The sequence below is a fragment of the Cinclus cinclus genome, chromosome 1, assembly GCF_963662255.1.
Source record: "Cinclus cinclus chromosome 1, bCinCin1.1, whole genome shotgun sequence".
Classification (NCBI taxonomy): Eukaryota; Metazoa; Chordata; class Aves; order Passeriformes; family Cinclidae; genus Cinclus; species Cinclus cinclus.
In genome coordinates, this window is record NC_085046.1 from 125158840 (window position 1) to 125180215 (window position 21376).

The following is a 21376-nucleotide window of genomic DNA, read 5'->3' on the forward strand; positions in this document are numbered from 1 at the left end:
TGCATTAATCATGACAATTTAAAATAAGTTCCATTGTTAGACTTGGTTTTTATTTCCCGACTATTTCAGTCGAGTAGGGAACCAAGAAATTGTTGTGTTACTTGAGACCAGGAGGGCAGAGAGAGCGTGTTACCATGCCCATACTGCCCTGAACATGCTATTTCGCATGTGCGGCTACAGCTACTGTGTGCCATGGCAGACCCAGGGTACCGTGCTCCTGTGTCATGGGTGATGGGCTCTTATCCAAGTGCATCCCCGGAATTCTTATACAGTATGGACTTTAAAGCCTCTCTGCTTTTATTCGATGGTAACTGAGGGAAAGAGGTGTACCTGAAATCAAGGCCAGTGGAAGGGGATGGGTAAGCATCCAAAATTCCCTGTGCCGCTGGCCAGATCATCAGCGCGTCCTGTGCCTGGCCTGGGGAAGTGTGAGAACATCGTCTGCAATTAACGTGTGTGTTTTTGTGTGAAACGCAAACGGTGAAATGAGCGACAAGGAGCTATCGAGGCGGGGACAGGCAGGCTCGCCGGACGTATCTGGGAGCCTCCAGGCCTGCGCTACCCATCCCGGGAGCCCTGAGCGAGAGCCGGGAGCGGCCCGCCCCGCCCCGGCCGGCGGGGGCCGGGCCCGTCCCCGCGACCGCACCGCGCCGGTGTCCGGGCAACGGCGGCGGCGTCACTTCCGGCGGGCCGCCCCTCCCGCCGCCGCGCTGGGCCGGGGGCCGCGCTCCCGCTCGGGCCGTTGCGGCGGTCGCGACACGTGGCCCCGCCGGCGGCATGGCCGCGGCGGCCGAGGCGGCGGGCGGCGGCAGCAGCCGCCACGAGAAGAGCCTGGGGCTGCTGACCACCAAGTTCGTGTCGCTGCTGCAGGAGGCCAAGGACGGCGTGCTGGACCTCAAAGCGGTGCGAGGGTGGGGGGGCTGCCGTTGGCACCGCCGGGCGCAGCGCGGGGGCCGGGCAGGGCAGGGCCGCCCGCTCCCTCCTTCGTCCTTCCTTCCGTCCTTTATTCCTACTGCCCACCCGGCGTGGCGGGGCCTCCCCCGGCCGCTGACGGGCTGCGGGTGCCCGGGGATGGCTGACAGCCGCCGCGGTCGGCTAAAATACGTGTTTCGGCTCTTTATAAGGGGGTGTGAGGGCTACCGTGCGTTAAGTTTAACTTGCTGAGAGTGGTCTTACTTACTATGCCCTGTTCTGGGTTCCTCAGTAGAAGAAAGACAAGGAGAGGGTCCAGGGGAGGGCTACAAAAATGGTACAGGCTCTGGAGCATCTCTAACTAGGAGAGACTGGGGGAGCGGGGTCTGATTAGTCTGGAAAAGAAAACACTGAGAGTAGGTCACATCAGTGCAGACCCTTTGGTGGTGCCCAGTGACAGGACAAGGAGAAATGGCCGTAAACTAAAGCACAAGATGTTTCACCTCAACATGAGGAAGAACTTCTCTACGTTAAGGGTGGCAGAGCACTGGAACAGGCTCCCCAGGGAGGTCGTGTGTCTCTCTCTCTCTGGAGATACTCAAAACCCACCTGGATAAGTTCCTGTGCACCTGCTCCAGGAGAACCTGCCTTTGTGGGGGTTGGACTAAATGATTTCCAGAGGTCCCTTCCTGCCCTAACAATTCTGTGATTTTTTTTCCACTGCCCTGTTACTCCCTGCACTGATTCAGTGTATGGGCTGCTGTTTGAACCTGTTTCTTGCCCACCCCCTCCTTTTAGCAAGAGAAAACAATGTTGAAAAACAGACCATTGCCATATTATACTTTCTATTATGCATGAATGAAAGAAGCTGCATTGGCATATGAGTGAGAAATTATTGTCACCCAGCTCTGCAGCCAGCCTGCTGCCTTCAAGGCATAAGGGCATGGGGCTGCAGTGGCTGGAGCATCTCCAGTGGTGCCCTGGGACCAGTCCACCTTGGCAAGGTCTTCGTCCCAGGAGGTCACTCTGTTGCAGGAGGTGTCACTGTCACTTGGCACTGTGTCCTGCCAGTTCTCTGGAACGTGCTGCCACTCTGGCCCAGGAGCTCAGGCCCTCTGGGCTGTTGGGTGTGCAGAACATTGAGGCAAAGGTGTGTTAACCTAACTGGTTAAGGTCATCAGTGAACAGCTGAGGTGTTCAGCAAAATGCAGTAAGAGGCTGGCTTGGTGCTCTGCTTGAAGTCCTTTCTGGAAAACTGACTTATTTTTTAATCACTCTTAATAGGCCCCAGGAGGAGAATGGTGTTCTTGGAGCTTTTTTCATGCACCCCTGTTCAGAGCAGATGCCCTTTGGTTATGTTACTGTGGCTTATGAAACTTCAGGGAAGGATGCTGATAGGTTTTATATTCCTCATTTGGTTATGCTGTGGTCTGGACAAGTTAATGAGCTCCATAGTATTAGTTGCCTCTTTATCTAGCAAAACGGAATGAAGATGTCCAGATCTTTGGGATTGTAGTGCAGCTTACTTTATTGTCTGTCATGTCTGAGAGATGTTCCAGGTCAATCTGAGAAGTAAAACATACTCAGTTTGTAAGACATCAGGCCCAAAAGCCTGTCTTGAAGTGCCAGATAGGATTGACCTGAACATTAAAGTTGGGCTGTGTAGTGAGATGGAACAATGCTTCTTGCTCTCTTTAGTGAGGAAGGTATCTGCTCAGAGGGAATGAAAGGGTTGATAGCCACAGAAAAGTGGACATTGCAGCCAATCACAGACATTTCTTCTCAAGACCTATTGGAGACTGGTTTCTGAATTACAGGTTACAGTTTTTTGCAAGGAAATACTAACTGCAGTGCATAAATTGTTGGTACTTTCATAAGCAGTGAGTCAAACATACATTTCTGTTATTGGTTTTCTCCTAGATAAGCCATATATCGAACGAAAAATGAAGACCAGTTTTGTGTTAGTGTTATGTCAGTGTGCTCAGCAAACTGAAGGACAGTCTTGAAATGGAACAGAGCATTCCAAGAAATGATTCATGCAGTGAGCACCCCTAAGTGTCTCCCTGCTGGCTAGTATTGACTGTCTCATGGTGTGCTGCTGATTGGTATTTATGTAGCATAACCAGCACTAGAAAGAAAATAAAATTTGAAAACAGGTGGACTTCCAGCTTTGTGATTTAGCAATTGAGAAGGAAAATCTGTTCTATGGGACATTTTCTGGTAATCTTTAATACCTCTATAATTATATATTATTATTATTAGCTTAGCAGGCTATAAGAGGAGGTTGTGAAAGTGTTTTAATTCTGGACACTTTTCTGGTAACATCTGAGAAATTATGGAAGTGAGAATTTTCTTTACTTGAAATTTGAATTTTGCATTTGCTTGAGAATAGCTGTTTGATTTTAAAATAATGACACAGATGTCACAGAATAGCCCTGTATAAATAAATCTAATTATGTAATTAAGTTTAAAACACCAACGGATGATATAGAAGGGAAAGAAAACTAAATTTCTATCTGCAGCAACCTAGTAATTGCAGGGAAGAGAGAAAAAGAGCAAGATGAGTGAATAAAGAATAAACCACCTGAATGAATGCTGTTCAGAGTGTACAATACTTCTGCCCTAATTTCTTAAGTAGGATTTGTTTGTAGCAGAATACCATCCCTGCTCTAATGATGGTTTAGAGTGTCTGATCATCAGAGCAAAACATGAGACATTCTAAAATCGACTTGTTTTACAAGTGTACTTGTCAGGGGCAAATAACTGTCTTACACTTTCTGTACTCCACAGAAGAAGAAAAGCCAATCTATTAGGTTTTACTTCCTTTAGTGTTTATGTTGCAATGACATTCAGTACGTACAATCTGACAAGAGCGCCGTTCAATTTAAAACTCTCACCAAACTGTTGACAGCCCTCTTGGGGAGAAAATGTTGTCATGTGGTACAGGCAGAATTCAGAAGATGCAGGACCTCTTTCCTTTGACACATGGGGAGAGCAAGCAGGCAGTTGGCCCCTGTGTTGTGTTAAGGTTCTCAGTAAAATTACTCTGCCATGGTGCTCTGTCCAGTTCCTCTGCTCTCTGGGGCTGCTAACACAGCACGTTTGCAGCTGATGATTTCTGCTGTCTTTTGTCAGCTCCCAGGGAGCAAACAAGTTGGGGAGGGGAGGGGGCTGCAAACTCTCAAATGCCCTTTTCCTGGCCTTTCTTTCTTATTTCTGGGCAAGTGTGTGTCTGTGCATGCCTGCAGCTGAACCTGTGCAGTACAGTGTGTTTTCTGTATTCCAGGAGCTGCATTATCAGAATGTACACAGAACCATAGCTCTGTGCTTAGATACTTATTCCAGCTCTGAACCTGTCTATGAGACACTCATGCATGCTTGGTTTGAATACATACTTAATCAAAGTATGAGGGGATATTAGGAGGAATAATGATGTAGTTCAGCAGCTTTACATGAGAAAGATTTCATGAAAGAACCATGAATGTGGAAGCTACATCCACCCATGTTAGCAGGGCCACTGCTGCAGATGTCCATTTCTTGACACAGGCTAAGAAGCGATGAGTTTTAGCACTGTTTTTGACAAAAGATTTGTCTCAGGAAGCTCTTCTAATTATTTAAATTATTAGTGAATCGTTTATGTGGAAGACTGAACTTTATTTCTGATCCATGTACCTGGCAGAAGGTATCACACTGATAACTGCCAGAATGTCAGGGAGGGGAACTTCTCAACTGCTTTTAAAAATATCTGTGAAATTTTTAAAAGATAATGAGATTACAAGGTTTGTACCAGAAAGCTAGTGAATGTCTGGATTAAACTTTTCATCTTGGCAGCTGGCCCCAGCTTGTGTTGGAACTCTTGTAAGTAGCTGACCTTTGTAGCAGTGTTTGAATTGTATGGAGGGCCAGTAAGCCAAATATATATGCAACTGTGTTGTTCATTTTCCTATGAAATGAGTCCCTGTCCTGGGGATCTGGAGCTGGTAGTGGTGAATCTGCTGCTGGTGTTCATGGGAGCTGTGCTTTGGACATATAAAATGCAATAGCATTTAGAGTGGAACAATTACTTCAACTTTGAAACATTTTAAATTGGACAGTCAGAAAAAGTGACCTTTTTTAATCTTAAGCTTTGGTTTCATAGCTTAAAATTTATGTACACTGATATCTTTTGAATTACAGTACAGTTTGAAAATACATTAAGATCATAAAGCATTTATATTTTGTAGACAGGCCTTTGGGAGAATCTCAAGAGGTAATGAAATCTGCATCCAAAGCACTTTCTTCATTGTTCACGCCATGAGTGGTAGACTAAGTCCTAGGTCAGTATGTGGAGCAGTGGGAAAAAAGCAGAAAGTTGAATAGCATCTAAGGGTTTGCTGTCCTTTCCTTGCACTGAATAATGTAACCAGCTTGTAGAATAACTGAAGACTGTGAGATGTATGGGGTACTGATTCAGCATTCTGCAAATGGCACTTGCTAGATTTTTAAGGTTCTCTTGAAGTCCTTGGAAGCAGCGTGTACATATGCAGCAAAAATATCAGATTAAGATAGCAGGTGCATACCTATGAAACAAGTGATCCGAGAGCCAGTTTCCTTGGAGAGAATTAAACTGCACTTTATAAGTATTTGCATGCATCTTATTTTGTTAGTTAAGGAAATATTTTAAAATACTCATACAGAAGACCATACAAAAGTTGAATGCTGCTGCTGGTGTCAGTGGAAACAGTGTTTGGTGGGTACCTCACTGTCAAGGAGAAGGCAGTGTTTATACTTCATGGCTATAAGAGTATTTTTTAAGTCTCTGTTCTTCCTTTTTATCCTTTCAACTTTATTTCAGTAGCAAAAGGTAATTGTACTATTAAGCAAAGAAATAAGGTTTTCCTTCCAGGTTATGGTTGTCTTGAGCTGTGCCTGTCTTTCATATAGACTGCTTAGAAAAGCATACATTTAATAGATTGTTGGAACAAACTGAATGAAATAACTATGTTCCCGTAGTAGAAATTATTTGCCTTTATGCGTCAGTTCAAATTCAGAAGTCTTTGTCTACCCTTCTCTTTATTTGTTTAATACATACAATCCCATGTAATCATTGTATTTAAGTGTCCCGACTAACTACAGATTCAGACTCCTCTCTGCTTTCCCTTTTTAGTGAACATTCTTTGAACTTAATCTGCTTTTCAGGTGTGGAAGGCATGACTAGCCCATTTGCTTAATTTATCTTAACTCTTTGCATCAGTTACATAAAAATGACCATGGAGAGAAAGAAGTAAGGCATGAAGGGGTTGCTGCTGCGTGCCGCTGCCTTGTTCAGAGGGGCGAGGTGTGACAGCCCTCAGACACACTGCACAGCTGGCTGTATGTCAGCAGCAGCATCCCTGGCAGCTGTACCAAGGTGATGGTGCTCAGAGTGACAGATCCAGTGAGCCTTTGTGCTCTGAGAAGGTCGTTTGTGCAAGGACAACGCTGACCTGAAATACTGCAGCTCTCCTGCAGCCACTTTGTGAAATTACAGCCCTGTTGTTCCGTATCCTGGCACCACTGAATCCAAACAAAGGCTGTAATACCTCCAGTGTCAGTGGAAGGAATTATAAACTTAGTATGTCCTTAGATTCAGAGGCTTGCCCCACTGCAGGGTGTCTCCCTGCCTTCCATACCTTTTCCTGCCCTCCAGAAAGAGCTTGGCAAGCTCCTCCATGCAGTTGAATATGCTGAAGATACTGACCACGGTCTTTGTGACCCCTGTGAGTTCCCCTCTCTTGTCGACTTCTCTCTCAGTCCCTCTTCAGCCAGGGGACTGCTCTTTTTGCTTTGTAGCGCTGAATGCAGCTGAACTTCAGAGTTCATGATGGCATCTGGCTCTTGAAAGGCTCTGGAACCTTCTCCCTTCTAAGGACATGGCATTTTTCCAAGGGAGTGACTTAACTGTCTTTCCCTCAGCATGCAAGTTGCTGATACCTATTTTCTCCACAGGCTGCTGATACGCTTGCTGTGAGGCAGAAGAGAAGGATCTATGATATCACCAATGTTCTGGAGGGGATTGATCTCATTGAGAAGAAATCAAAAAACAGCATTCAGTGGAAGTAAGTTATGTGAGTTCTGAAAATTCTCACATGCCTAAGAGTAACAAAAAATATCTCTTTCTACTTCTGACACCCTAAAATTAACATTGTGCTAATCAATGAGCAATATGACATTGAAAAAGTACAATAAAGTTGCAAATGAACTGTATTTGTTTTCCATTTAACTTGTGTCTGTGATACATAAAATCACGTTTAAAGCATACAGAAGAGGAACTTTCAGAAAACTTGTAGTACTGAAAACTTGTAGTACTACTTTATAACTAGCACATGTAGTTGAAAAATTCACCTGGAATTAATCTGGGAGGGGCGTCAGGACACGCTGTCTCCACCTACCTGTCCTACCACAGTCCCTGCCTATTTTCTCTTAGGTCTCTGAAGGTAAAAGCTCAATATAAGAATTACAGGGGAAGGAGATAGGCCCTGCCAAACAGTGTCAACACAGAAAAAAACTGCATTCCAAAATAAGATGAACTTCTGTAGAGTGATATTCTAAATTTGATCTGAAGTTAAGAATTTTCATTTTCCTGTCAAAACACTACTTGGAGGTTGAATGCTCATTTCCTTCATATTGAATATTAGTAGATTTTCCAGATGTTGAAAATAGTCTTAAGAAATTATCACTGGACATTTGCTTTAGATTTTCACTTGTGTTTTCATGAACCCTTACCCTTTTTTAAGAGGAGTAGGTGCTGGCTGCAATACAAAAGAAGTCATAGACAGGCTGAGGTATCTGGAAGCTGAAATTGAAGATTTAGAGCTAAAAGAAAAAGAATTGGATCAGCAGAAACTGTGGCTTCAGCAAAGTATCAAGAATGTCATGGATGACTCTACAAACCACCAATATCCTTTCAAATTAATTGTGTGCATTTTGGAACTAAAAGCAACAGTTAAAGTGTAGGTAATGCATAAAGCATAATGTAACTCATTTTACCCTGAAGCAAGGTAAGGCAAATATTTTTTCAGGTTTTGCTTCAACAAAAGAACTCATAAATCTTAGTTACATGACTTTTTAACTTCTATGACTGTGACTAGTAAAATGAAAATAATTTAACTTATATATATGTACAGCAGTAACTACTAAGTCAGTAGTATAATCCTAGTGTTTTACTTGAAATTAGTTATATTGCTTTCCAGAACTTGAGTTTATATTTTGTTACCAGTGCTTTACATGAATCTTTTTTGTTGCTTCATTCTTTTGAAAAGATTAAGCTATCACCCAAAGATCAATGGAATTGACAAAGTCCTGAAACTTGTTTGGGTTCAAACTGGGAAAAAAAAATCCTGTATATAAATACTAGAGTTCCAGTGCATTGCTTGTAAGCATGTGTTTAGCTGTCTTGCAGAACAGATGCCTGAGAATGGGAGCAGGAAAGTGCCCTTCTTATCTATAACACTATTGATAAGTAAAAATTAAAAAATTACTGGAGTTTCTGTTCAGAAACTGTTTCTGTAAAATGGATTTAGTAGCACAGGAGATTGAAGTTAAATGTTAGGAAAAACATTTGGTAGAGCTAGCATTGGAATTGATCCCCCAGGGAGGTGGTGGAATATCTGTCACTGGAGGTTTTGCAGAACAGGAAAGACAAACATCCGTCTGGAATGTCTGAACAGTGGAATGATCCTACCTTGAGGCAGAGGAATGGGATGGCAGATGAGTTCTGAAGTTCCCCCTAGCAGTATTTTTGTGTGATTCTGGGAAATGCTGATATATATCTGAATTTGGTATTGTCAAATTAGCAAGGTAAATGGTATTCTGCAACACAAGATTTTACACGTTCTCCTTTTTGAGAAGAATCTCTTTTCATTCAAGCTACACAATTATTTTTCTGTTTGTTTTTTTTTTTTTTTACTGAAACAGGCATTTTCTTTAAAACACAGAACTCTTATTTGTAATGAGCCATTTGGAAAGTCAAAAATAATGCCTTGATTACACCTATAATAATAATATTATAGTTTAGGCTCAGTTTAGACAAACTTATGAAGGGCAGTAAATACCAATTTTACATTGTTTTAAGAAAGAAAAATGCTCCTTGACATAAATTACATTTTCATATGTCACCCATGAAGATATCTGCAACTGTTTCAATGGTAAGTTGCTACTAGACTGTGTTTCTAAAGTGAGGTACTTCTTGAAAGATAACTTGATAACTAACCTGCTTTTTCTGCAAGTATTTTGAATTGAGAAGTACTCGGTAGTAATCAGTACTAGGTAGAGGTCTCATAATGTTCATGGCTACCAAGTTCTGGCATTTCCTAGTTGTAGTCACAGATTGGAATGGAATTCATAGAATGGAAACTCAGCTGGAGTCCTGGTTTTGGATGTCTTTTTTGGTATTCATACTTCTCAGCAGCTTGCTGCAGGCTGTTAATGGAACCAGAGACAGGACATGTTGGTTCAACCCTTCAAAAAAAACCAGGAAAATCCCAATTTTGTATAATTTTCTGGTGGTGACTGTGGCCAGACAGAGTTTGTGGTGCTGTATAAATGGAGCCAGCAGAAGGTCATTGATGGAGCATTGCTACTCAATCTCAAGGATTCCTGTACAGGTGGTTTGAAGAAATTGCCGGGAATTGCTGGCAGAGGTTATTTACCTTGACATCATCTACTGATCCTGGAGCACCCAAAGGAAAGTTGTTGTTCAGCCTCCAGCTAGGCTCAAAATCATCTTTTCTTTGCCAGATGGAAGATTTTTTAAAACAAAAACACAAGATCAGAAAATTACTGCAGAATTTAACAAAAATGAACTGTTACTGAAAAGCGTTAGTCATTACATAACATGGAGGCACCTGGCACAGTGCTCACATAGTACTTCACCTAAGTATTTCTTAGGAGGCAGAGAAAGAAAAATGTTATTCCCAATTAGTTATAGACAAAGAGGAAATGATGTGCAGGTAGGCAAGTGATCTGTAGTATTGTGCCAGTTCTGTGTATGTATGTAAATGTGGTCCCCTGATTTTAATCAACACATTGTACATGGTAAGCCACAGATTAGTGTGATAGACAGATGTTACATCCCAGTTATATGTGCTGTGGAAGCCATGAGCTTAGCAACTTAGAATTGCTGTCTCTGAAGGTGAACATTAATATCTCTTTTTCCTTCTGTTATATCTCTGTAGTATCACCATTCATCAAAGTCATAAAGTGAGCTAGACCAGAGAGCTGGTTTAGCTGAAGCTGTAGGAGGAGCAGCTGAGGGAGCTGGGGTTGCTTAGCCTGCAGAAAAGGAGGTTCAAGGGAGACCTTATCACTGTCTACAAGTACCTGAAAGGAGGCTGTAGCCAAGTGGGGGTCAATCTCTTCTCCCAGGGAGCCAGTGACAGGAAAAGAGGATATGGCCTCAAGGCTACACTGGGAAGTTTCAGGTCGGACATTAGAAAAAATTTCTTCAAGAAAGGGTGGTTAAGCATTGGATCAGACTGCCCAGGAAGGGGGTGGAGTCACTATCCATGGAGATACTCAAGAAACAACTGGACATGACACTTAGTGCTATGGTCTAGCTGGCAGAGTAGTGATCAATCAAGGGTTAGCCTCAACGATCTTGGAGATCTTCCAAACTAAATGATTCTTTGATTCTGTGAAAAAATGAACTAGTGAAATATTTTCACCTTATATTATATATACAACTAGAAAACAAATGGGTAAAGAACATGGTAAATCTTGTACTGTTGTGAGAATAGTTTTTTGCAACTACGATCTTAAGTATTGGAATTCTGTGATTTATACTATGCAGTATACCTGGATCTTAGAGGGACTGCATGTCCTACCACGAGTTTATATATGCTGAATTACCCAATACATTATGTGTCCTTAGAGAGTTTCCAGATCTCACTGGAGTAGATACTATACAAGACTTAAGAAAAGTATACTTAACATTTTCTTAAAAATTGCTGTTTAACCAGGAGATACACTTCTAGCAATTCAAGCACCTTGTGGTACGCAGTTAGAAGTACCTAGACCTGAAATGGTATGTACTGGTTTCTTGTTTACCCAATTATTCTAGAGCAATAGTGGCAAAGAAGAGCTGTTTCAGAGCAGAGGATTTATCTCTATGTGCAAGAGGAGGGGAGAAAGGATTAGGATTGTTTCATCTGAAAAGAGGGAGGCCAGACAGAAAAAAGTGGGTCTTGTACACTTAGACAGACTAATGGTAACCCTGCCTTCTCTGAAAACCAAAATACACAAGTGGGTTTCTTCTTCTCTCTCACTTATAAATGTTACAGCTTTCAAAATAATGCACAGTTGTCATGAATTCTCCTGCGAAGTCAGTGACCTTCATGTGTCAAGTTTCGCTGTTATATTGTTAAAAGGGATCTCTTATGAAAAAGCCTTTTAGATTTAGTTTTGATGTAATTTAGATTTAGTCTCATGATACTAGACTGGATAGAGAAACAGACTGCAATCTCACTTTAGCCAAAAGGATTACATTGGCAAGATTAAAGTAGGCCAAATTGTTTACTTCTGTCCATCTTTAACTTTGTTGTTGTTGTTATTGCAGTGCTTGTTTTTAAATAGTGTTTACATATTTGGGAGAGAGCATTGTATGAAGTGTGATAACCACTGTGCTTACAGAAGGTTGTATTCACCTGAGAAGTTTCACAAGCTATTCTTAGGCTAAGCACAGTCTAATATCAGTAAAAGCATCCAAGGCTAGAGCCATGAAGGTGATCAATGGTACTATCTTTGTCTGTCTCTGCTGAAATCAGTTCAGGCAATGGTAAGGTTCTCTGCAGGACCCAAGTTAGCAGCTGTGATGTTGGATTTTGTTTTTTTGTTGTTGTTGAGGACTAAAACAGCTGATCTTAGTTTTCATCACCTTGTACAGTGCCAAGTTCTCAAGGAACAGTAATTTCTGTAATACACCATCTTTACAGGGACAGAATGGACAGAAGAAATACCAGATCAATCTTAAGAGTAATTCAGGACCTATCCATGTGCTGCTTATAAATAAAGAATCAAGCTCCTCCAAGCCCATGGTGTTTCCAGTTCCTCCACCTGATGACCTTGCACAGCCCCCATCTCAGCCTGCAGCTCCAGTGACTCCACTTAAACCAGCTGCAGCTCCTCCAAATCCCCCAGAACATGACCCGAACCAAGGACAGCAGTTACCACAAACAGAAGTTGCAGACACACCATCAGGTGGATCCAGGGGTTTTCCTACCTCTGATGGGTGGGGGAGGAAGGCAGCTGGAGGGAAAGAAGAAAGTGTTAAGAAAGGTGGTAGAGAAATGAAAGATCAAGAATTTGCATAGGGTAGCAGCTGTTCATTAAAAAACTACTCCAGGGGCTTTGTAACAGCTCTGAGGAGGTTACAGAGACATCTTTCCCTCTTCTGTCTGGTGAAACAGATGCTTCCCTCACATCTTGCCATCTTACACTGAACAGGTTTTGGATGCAATCCCGTTACTATTCTGAGGTGCTTCTCCAGAATACATTCTGGAGCAAAATTACAACCTGTTGATGGAGGATATGATTGGAACATGTACCTTTTAATGACACTGATAATACAGGCACCAGTTCCATTTACTGCACCACAGGGTCACTTACTTTCTTCTACACAGCCACAGTAAGAGGCTGCCTGAATATCGCCAAGTATTTTTTTCATAGCAATAGTAAATTAATAGGTAATTAATAGGAAAAGATTTAAGAAAATGTGGTAATACAACTGCATCATTGAGGGGTCCTGATTGCCTTCATTTATTAACCTTTAATTAATTGACAATTACTTAAATTGTGCCTGTGATTGTGGAAAGGGAAGAATTCTCTTACCTGACCCCAGACATTGGCCACGGTCTCCTCAAGATACAAAGCCAGGGGTAGGTGCTGCATGTTCTGTTTCACCATAGCAGACTTGTAATGTGCCTTCCTGTCCGTGTAGATGGCAGTGCCTATCAGGACAATGCAGCCCCTGCAGCTCCCTACTCCAGCCTTCCGGAGCCAGAGCTCTACCCCAGCCTGTCTGGAGACAGTGCCCAAGCCTCAGCCAGCTCCAGTGACTATCAGAGCTTGCTGCCTCTGGATGTCAGCTGTATTCTGAAGCCAAACTCATTTGACATTGCAAAGATGGAGGAGCCTGCAGGTAGGAAGCAGTAGTTCCTGTTTAAATATTTCACTGGTTCCCTGAGCCCATCTTTGTGACCAAATTACCAGTCAGTTAAGAGGACAAAACAGGTCTCTGTTTATCTTCTAATGAAGTCACTGAGCCAGCTCTGAGGAGCATACTGATTTTGAACAAATCAGTTTCTTTGCCGCCAAATAAGCTTCAGGTATATGGCTCTTGGGTTTTAAGAGATAAGTGGGAAAAATGTGTTGGGGGGAAAACTGAGGGATACAAAGGTAAGTATATTTTACATGCACGTGGCATAATATCTCTACAGCTCCTACACCGCACAAGCCATAGTGTACTTTGCAGTTCAGTGTTTTAATGAAAAGAATGTGTTGACTGCTATAAACAGATATTAAAAAAACCCACATACATAGAGCATGTGCTCCTGTCTTTCACAGGAAATATCAGTGGAGATATTATTGATGAACTCATGTCTTCTGATGGTAAGTGTTTAGCATCTTTTCTAATAATCACAAGTACCAGCATAGTGTTGTGTGAACAGCACTGAAAAGGCATCTATTAAATCTAATGCCAAGAGTCAGTATGAAACTACTTCTTTCCCATGTTGCCTCCTCTGTCACTCTTTTCTTTGTTCCCCTTTCTATTCCCTGCAGCATTTTTATTTAACAGTCAAAATATGAAAACCTTAATCCAACAAGCACTTACATGCATGAATAACCCACCAGTACTTAATTTAGGGACAGAGAAAGAACAAGCTGATGCCTAGTGTGCCACCTTAAAAAAATTAAATCTGGTTTAATTCTGTTCTGCCTAAAGCTTTGTGCAGGTGCTTTGAGTAAGTATTTCAGAACATAGTTCTGGATGCAGACTGATATATGGCCAGCTGTGGTACACCAACTGGACAGATGCACCCGTTTATGTTCTTGCATGTTTTTAGCCATGAGTGCAGCACTGAACCACAGCTGCTACAGAATTCATGTGCTCCCAGCCTCTGCCACTCTCACTGAGATGCCAGGCAAGGAGGTGAACTCGACTCATTTTGTTCCTGTGTGTTCTGTAAGACCTGGAATAATATCTGCCCCTCAAGTAGACGACCTCGGGGCTCATCCAGAAAGAGACAAGTGGTTATAAGATCCAAGGGGCAAGATGGGATTCTGTGAACATGCCAGTGTATGGTTAACATGGAAACAGCCTCCACTTCTAAAACAGGGATGGCATGCCCAGCTCATGTATACTGTTAGTTCCTACAGTGCAGACTGAGAGCTGAGGCTTCTCTTCTTGCATTCCCCCCCCCAAAGACAGCTTCAAGTCCATGCTTGAAATGCAGTGTACAAAGTGCTAGCCTCCATTTCCCTTTCGTAAAAATAGAGATAATATTAAGTTCCTTACTTATTTGAAGGCTGATACATGCAATATTGTAACAAGACAATGGAATACAAATATAGAATATGGCTTTCTGGTTGAAGTTTTCAAAAGCTGCTCAGGAACTCCTTTGCTGTAGAAGAAATTAAATCCATGTTCCTCAGCTATCGCTCCACTTCAGGAAACTGACTTAAAATACCAAGTAAAAAAATGGTAGATACATCACTTACTGCCTTAGTTTGAACGCAGTACAGATTTTCACAGTATGTATCCTAGTGAGCTTGTCAGATTATCAAGACTGTTTTAATTATTAAGACTAACCCTGATGACAAACATACTGAATTATGATAGGCTGATTTTCCAAAAGTGTTTTAATTTAAACTAAACTATTCCTGCTTTACAGTTTTTCCTCTCTTACGACTCTCTCCTACTCCCGGAGATGACTACAACTTTAACCTGGATGATAATGAAGGAGTCTGTGATCTCTTTGATGTGCAGATACTAAATTATTAGATATTGTGTCAACCAGACTACTTATCTACCTCTAACTGTAACATTCTAGACTTCTTCATAACCTAAGTATTTGAATAATGAATGTATAATGTCTTAGTTCACTGACTCTGGGAGTATGTTTCCTTTTACTTCCTTTAACTACTTCACAAAACAATTCAAGAACAAGAAAAAAAGGGCTCATCAAAAATTCTGGCACTTTTTCACCTGAGTGTTTTTCTGTCTAAACCAATTGTCTGGAGCTTTCTTTAGTAAGAAAAGTAAAAATACTTCATAGCCTTTTGATCATTAAAAAAAAATTATTAGGCTTCTTGCTCACAGTTAACAGCATTTTCTTTGAAGCTTTACTGCCAAGAAGCTTTTGTATATTCTTTCTTAATTTTTCAAACAACTTTGAAGCATTCACTGCCAAGTTGAAAAGTGAAGGATATCAACTTGAGTTATGCTAAATTGTTTCAGTGAACCAATTTTGTGAAGTGCCTTCTGTTTTAGCACTTTAAGTTTCTCACACTGACTTCTGACATTCCACTTTCCTAGATGATAGGAAAGGTCTCTTTATAGTTTGTATTGAAGTGTGCCAATACTTGTATATTAACAAAATTTTTTTAATAAAATTGTGCAAACAAAGCCATCAATATTTGTGGTCTTTCATTTCTTGAAACCCCTTCATTGTCCATTTTGCATTACAACTGAGATAATAAGCTTGTGGCAGCATCCACATTTGCTGGTTCCTCTTCCACATTTGTGGAAACCTGGAAAATAAAAAAAAGACTTTCCGTTTAAAGAGGAAAATTTTTTTACTCTGTTCGGAAAAAAAAAACAACAACAAAACAGACTAATAAATAAATACCCCTTGTCCAGAAGATTAGTTTCTCTTTTATATATTTGATTTAGGCTAATTTTGCAGTCATACTTAATTAATTTGAGGGGATTGCAGGATACACTGAGGTTGAGACATAAGCAGAAAATGCTTTGTGCTTTGGGAGTGTTATACCAGTAACGTAACACACATGGCCCAACTGAGACAGTCTCAACTTTTAGATCACAACTGCTCTCAACAACACTTTTGCAACTTTGGAGAAAATACTATTACAGCCTGAGTGATTAAATTCAGCAGTCATGTAGAGCCCTACTAGCACAGGAGCAGTAGTACAGTCTGAGTTCCTGGAGGAATAAATAACAAGCGAGCAGGGATAGGACCACTGGCTCCAACTGCCTTGAAATCCTGGTTTGGCTTCATCCTGTCACTTATGTTTCATTTTTCCCTCAGCCTCTCCTTGAGGTATTTGACACTTGTTTAGTTGCTCCCAGCTGTACAGAAACTTGATCATCTCAGGCACACTGAGAAGTCATGTCCACTTCTCCAAACTCCACCTTCCTCCAACAGCCAGCATGGATTCATCTGCATCTCATCCTGAAGCACTGCTTTCTCTCCCTGAAACTGTGCCTAGAGCATCAGTCAGCAGAAAGAGTTTATACGGAGGAACTTGTCAGGAATTAAACTTTAATTAATTCTTGTGCAAGACTGCAAATAGGCCTGTATAAAAAAAAAAAAAACAACTAGACAAAGGAAAGAGAAACACTGTCTTGAATTTAACTGCTGCAGGCAAAACTTCTACTACAGAAATTGCTGTTTCAGGTGTTGGTCCTTCTGATGAGGTAGTATGAAGCCTTAGGAATTGGAAACAGAGAGGCAGGACTGTTTTTCAAAGCACTGTCAGGTGCTTCAGGTAGTGAACAGCCAGGTTCATCCTCTCTATGTCTATTCATTTGGAGATAAAAGTTTCAAATCAAGGGGATGGAGTTGGGACTAACTTAAAAGAAACAATTAGAAATCAGATAGAACGTTATTTTTAAATATGCTTTTGAAGCCAGCTTCAGCATGGCTACCCACCCTCTTTCTTTACTTCAGTAATTATAAAGAATTTGAACATGCTAACTAGGTTTCAGCATTACCACACAAATGAAATTCATAAAACTGGGATTCCAGCTTTAAAGGAACTGCATGAATTCACAGATTCACAGAATATTCTGAGGTGGAAGAGACGCACAAGAACCATGTTACCAGCACCATGCTCTGACCAGCTGACCTAATTGCCTGCAGTCTTAGAGACATCCTAATGCTTTAAACACACATTCATTTCACTCTTCTCAGATGTTTACAAAGGTAAATTACCTGCTGAGTCTTCTGAGGTTCTGCTGTGGTACCTTTTGATAGCTGCCGAATTTCCTTCTGAACTTCAGCAAATGCTTTATTTATTGTGCTAACTTTTTCAGCATTTTTTATGTTTATCTGGGAGAGAAAAAAATACATGAATTGGTATTTTTAACAAAAATTCTACTGATGTGAAATTGCCCCATTTTTTGTGCAATTATTAAGCAGCCAGTGTTATATGCTTTTCAGTATGTTTTATTGGTTCCTTCATTAGGTCATTTAGCTGTGTACTGATAAATTCAAAATTAAGAGTTAAACTTGCTATATTGGAATGGCAGCCCACAGTGATCCAGAAAGAGAACACAGAGAAAACAGAAGTCAGGCTTCACAGGCCCTGCTACATGACCCTCAGCCCCTCTTAGGTGGAGTAATGAAAGTCTCAGGAAGGGTTCCTTCATCTCTCTGGTGGACTGACCCTGGCTGGTTGCCAGGTGCCCCCCCAAAGCCACTTCACTGCTGCCTTTTTCAGTTGGACAGGGGACAGGAAATATAATGGAAGGCTCATGGGTAGAGATAAGGGTAGGGAGAGATCACTCACCAGTTGCCATCATGAGCGGAACAGACTCAACTTGGGGAAAATGAACTTCATTTGTTGTCAAACAAATGCTGCAGAGGAATCTCAGCTGTGACACCTGGAGCGCATCCTCCCTCTCCTTCACTGACCTTGGTGTCTGCAGGGCTGTTTCTTTTAGAAACTGTCACTCCCCTGTTCTGACTGCTGCTGATGGTGTGTTTCATAACTACATCATCCCAGAGGTACTGCCAGTACCTGATGGGCTCTCCCTTGGCCAACAGCATATCCTGAAGCCAGCTGGCATTGACCCTTTCAGACATGAGGGAAGCTTCTGCCAGCTTTTCCAAGAAGCCATGCCGGTAGCCCCTCAAACCAAATACAATTTGTAAATGATTTTACTATTTTGAATTTATTCCAATAGCTTACCTTTCATCATCACACCTTGTACCCTAATTGCTCACACTATAGGTCTGGACAACAACATCTACCAGGTTTTGTCACAGTATTTGAAGAAACTCTGCAGCTGTGGCAGAGTGGAATGTGTATCTCTGGGCACCTCGGCCTTTCTTTTAGCCCAAGTCTACCTTCGTAAGTTATTTCAACAAAGATTTTGCTTTCAAAGAGGAAGTGCTAGAACATGGACATGTGTTGCACTCTGGGGACAACTGTCTGTGGTAGAGGAGCGGAGTGGATGCAAGAGAGCATAAACTCTCACCACTGCAGCAAAGCAAGATTCAGCCGATCTCAGCTCTAGCACCTGCTGCTTCCAAAGTCTGGAAGAAGATCATAGCCAGGTAATGAGCTATTACATTAAAAACATTCCACAAGCACGCTCAAATTGGGCAGCCCCAAATTTCAGGATACTTACAGCTGTTTCAAAGGCTACCCCTCTAATTCACCTCTGAGCAATTTAAACAGGCAGAAGCAAACTGTGAATGGTTATATGTATTCATTTTGCTTTCAAAGCCTCCGTAATTTCAGAGCATGTATGCAGTAACAATAATTCCATTCTGACTGACCACGGAAACCAGCATTAAGAAAGCAGTGGCAATGAGGCTGATAAAATAGGCCTATTCAGATGAACACTAACTGGGACAGTGACTGGAGAAATACAGCCCCAGCTCCCAGCTCTGATCAGAGCAGATGGACTGTTGGTAACATGATGTATGAAGACCATGTGTTCAGTCAGGGCCTGTCACCATCTTCCAGATTCACAAGGGTTTAGAAAGTTCAGTCAGTTTTAATACGTGGTATTCTCAGGTACTCAGGCAGGACTCCTCCACAAAAAGAGGCTCTATAGCTAACATGGGTATCTACATCAAAAGCTGTCTGAACAATGGGCTTTTAGCTATTAATAAGTAAATGTATTTTAGTGATTTTCTTTCTGAGCATCTTCATATACTGCCTAATGATAAGTAAATCACATAAAGCCCAAAGGCTTTATGAATTAAGGAATACAGCTTAAAACACAGAGAATAAAATTTTACTCATAATAAGCTACTGACTTTTCATGAATATGATTTCAAACCTGTTTCTCTCTTCATTACACAGAACAGTCTAGACTAGGAGGAGATGCGACGCCAGCAACATGAAATTATTTTTTCTGAAGTTTGTTACATTCCTGTCTGTCCACCAGATTAATTCATTGAGTGACTTTGGCTTGCAGGAGATAACCTGAAACAGCCTTCTTTTAAAGAGCCATTTACTTACGTTTGTCCAGCAGACTGCAACTGCACCAAATGGAAAAAATAAGCCACTATCTACTTTTATTATTTTTAGTAACGGATGCTTTTCTAGATGCACAGCTGAACTGCTGCAGAACACACACCTCAGGCTGGAGGCAGGGTTTGAGAAGATGCCATATAATGACTCACTGCTCACACTAAGAAAACCCTTACTTAGATCACCCCCATCCCTCTTCCTCTGCACTGCTCCCTGCTCCATGGCCCACTCTCTCCCTCTTCTCGGCTGTGCTCCTCCAGAGACATGAAAATAACATTATTTTTGCTTGTTTTTCCATTGCTTTAGTATGTTAAATTGGCTCACAGAAGCATCTACAGAGCATCACAGCCCATGTAAGCTGGAAGAAAGGGGAAGCGAGGAATTAAGAGCAAAATATCCAGCAGTACATACTTCTAGGTCTGTTCACTGCACCTCACTGGCATTTTTACTTGACAGCTGAGGCAAATAAACAGCTACTGGATCAGAAAAGGCTCCACCCTTTCTGGTTCTTCCCCACCAAAATGCTTCCCTCTGCATTCATTCATTCATAATTAAGTTTGTTCAACTCACCAACCCAGCACATAAAAATGCCAAATGTATTTTTAATGGCTTTTGCTGCTGATTTAGCAAGTTGAATCACCTAGTGGGCGAGCTCCTAACCCAGCACCAAAGAGAGATGTGGGAATATAGCCCAGAGCCTGGCAATGGGATCCCTTCCTGGGACCAGGACCGTGATGGAAAGGAGAAGGACTTCCCTCGTTAGTTGTACTAACTATGCCCGGTGGTCTGGATCAAGGCATTTTGTTAAATTACACCCTGAACTACACCCTCAGAGATGCTCTGAATGCAGTCCAGTGAATGCGAACTCACTGAACTGCTGATGCGCCCTTTAGCACAGCATTCCCGATGACAAGGGGAGATACTATCAGACACTTCCCAAACGACACCCCTCAAGCACCGCCGGCCGCCTTCTGTGGCATATGCCTGCAGATTAGTCAAATTAACTTCCTGTGCTTATTTTTTGCAGATGATACATCCACATACAAACCTAACCTTCGGGTGAAAATCGTGCACTTTGCCGTTTGGTACCCGGACGCGCACTGTCCCTCAAAAAGCTCGATTTCATCAGCTCCGAACGCCTGCTCCGCCGCGCAGCGCGGTCGAAGGGGAGGAAATCCCGCCGGGCCGAGGCCTCCCGCGGGCGCCGCAGCAGGGCCGGGGCCCTCCCCGACGTGGGGCGCTGCGGCAGCGCGGCCAGCGCCTCCTCCCGCCGCGGCACTCACCTGCTTCAGGCCGGAGGTGACGGGCCGCGCCTTGCCCTTGGCCTTGGCCCTGAGGACGCCGCTGCGGGCGATGCGGAACACGCTGCCGGCCTTGCCGGCCCCGCCGCGGCTCTTGCCCATGGCGGCGGCTGCGGCGCGCGGGCGGGTGACGTCACACGGGGCTGTGACGCGAGGAGCGGCCGGTGGCTCGCAGCGCTGTCACGGGGCGGGCGCGGCGCCGCGCGGGGCCGCCAGGGGGCGCGCGCCGCCTCGGCTGGGCGCTGAGGAGCGGCACGGTCCGTGTCCCTGGCCCTGGCCGTAGCCCTCTCCCTGTCCCGAACGCTTCCCGGTCCGGCCCCGGCCCACCTTGCCTCTCTCGCGCCTTCCCAGCCGGCTTCTGCAGCACGGGAAGGCTGACAGCTCCTTGGCGCGCAGCCCAAAGCACCGCGTTGCCACAAGCACGTGCCCGCGGGCAGCCCCCTGGCATACGCTTGGATAAATTCCCCGTGGGTTGTGGGACACCCTCCTGCCTCACGGCCCCCCTTGGGAAAACCTGAAATCTTCCTGCGGCTGTCCCAAAGGGAATTTGGTTTACATCCCTGGGAGTAAAACGGCAGGGGATGCAGCGGTGCGCGCTTGGCTTTACTTTGGGGAGTGGCGGGGATGGCCCCAGGAATGGACAGCGCCGTCGTTCCCTGCCGCACAACTCGTGCTCTGGCGGGACGGGGGCTGGCGGA

At 43.1% G+C, this 21376-nt stretch overlaps 2 protein-coding genes across 4 annotated transcripts; one reads left to right on the forward strand and one right to left on the reverse strand.

Annotated features, from left to right (window-relative positions):
* Window positions 1–777: 777 nt before the first annotated feature.
* On the forward strand, window positions 778–15449 carry E2F5 (E2F transcription factor 5). 2 transcript variants are annotated; one of them, XM_062489901.1, is made up of 9 exons: window positions 778–903; window positions 6880–6989; window positions 7668–7829; window positions 9034–9077; window positions 10890–10954; window positions 11862–12126; window positions 12866–13066; window positions 13492–13536; window positions 14820–15449. In XM_062489901.1, the coding sequence occupies exons 1-9, from the start codon at window positions 778–780 to the stop codon at window positions 14927–14929; spliced, it is 1128 nt and encodes a 375-aa protein (XP_062345885.1). In that variant the 3' UTR covers window positions 14930–15449. The 2 variants fall into 2 exon arrangements, with proteins under 2 accessions (XP_062345885.1, XP_062345894.1); XM_062489910.1 differs by lacking the exon at window positions 778–903 and having other exon boundaries at window positions 6965–6998; window positions 13992–15449.
* A 108-nt stretch (window positions 15450–15557) lies between these two features.
* On the reverse strand, window positions 15558–20879 carry RBIS (ribosomal biogenesis factor). 2 transcript variants are annotated; one of them, XM_062489934.1, is made up of 3 exons: window positions 20661–20879; window positions 17103–17219; window positions 15558–16463 (listed from the first exon to the last, which is right to left on the reverse strand). In XM_062489934.1, the coding sequence occupies exons 1-3, from the start codon at window positions 20778–20780 to the stop codon at window positions 16431–16433; spliced, it is 270 nt and encodes an 89-aa protein (XP_062345918.1). In that variant the 5' UTR covers window positions 20781–20879; the 3' UTR covers window positions 15558–16430. The 2 variants fall into 2 exon arrangements, with proteins under 2 accessions (XP_062345918.1, XP_062345909.1); XM_062489925.1 differs by having other exon boundaries at window positions 15558–15678; window positions 20661–20868.
* Window positions 20880–21376: the final 497 nt, after the last annotated feature.

Excerpts from the sequence above, each read along its gene's own strand:
- E2F5 (XM_062489901.1), top strand. The coding sequence starts at position 778 with ATGGCCGCGGCGGCCGAGGCGGCGGGCGGCGGCAGCAGCCGCCACGAG. Across the intron at positions 6,990-7,667 it reads AAAAACAGCATTCAGTGGAA|AGGAGTAGGTGCTGGCTGCA; the intron begins GTAAGTTATGTG and ends CCCTTTTTTAAG. Across the intron at positions 13,067-13,491 it reads AAAGATGGAGGAGCCTGCAG|GAAATATCAGTGGAGATATT; the intron begins GTAGGAAGCAGT and ends TGTCTTTCACAG.
- RBIS (XM_062489925.1), bottom strand. The coding sequence starts at position 20,780 with ATGGGCAAGAGCCGCGGCGGGGCCGGCAAGGCCGGCAGCGTGTTCCGC. Across the intron at positions 17,220-20,660 it reads TCACCTCCGGCCTGAAGCAG|ATAAACATAAAAAATGCTGA; the intron begins GTGAGTGCCGCG and ends TTTCTCTCCCAG. Across the intron at positions 15,679-17,102 it reads AACCTCAGAAGACTCAGCAG|GTTTCCACAAATGTGGAAGA; the intron begins GTAATTTACCTT and ends TTTATTTTCCAG.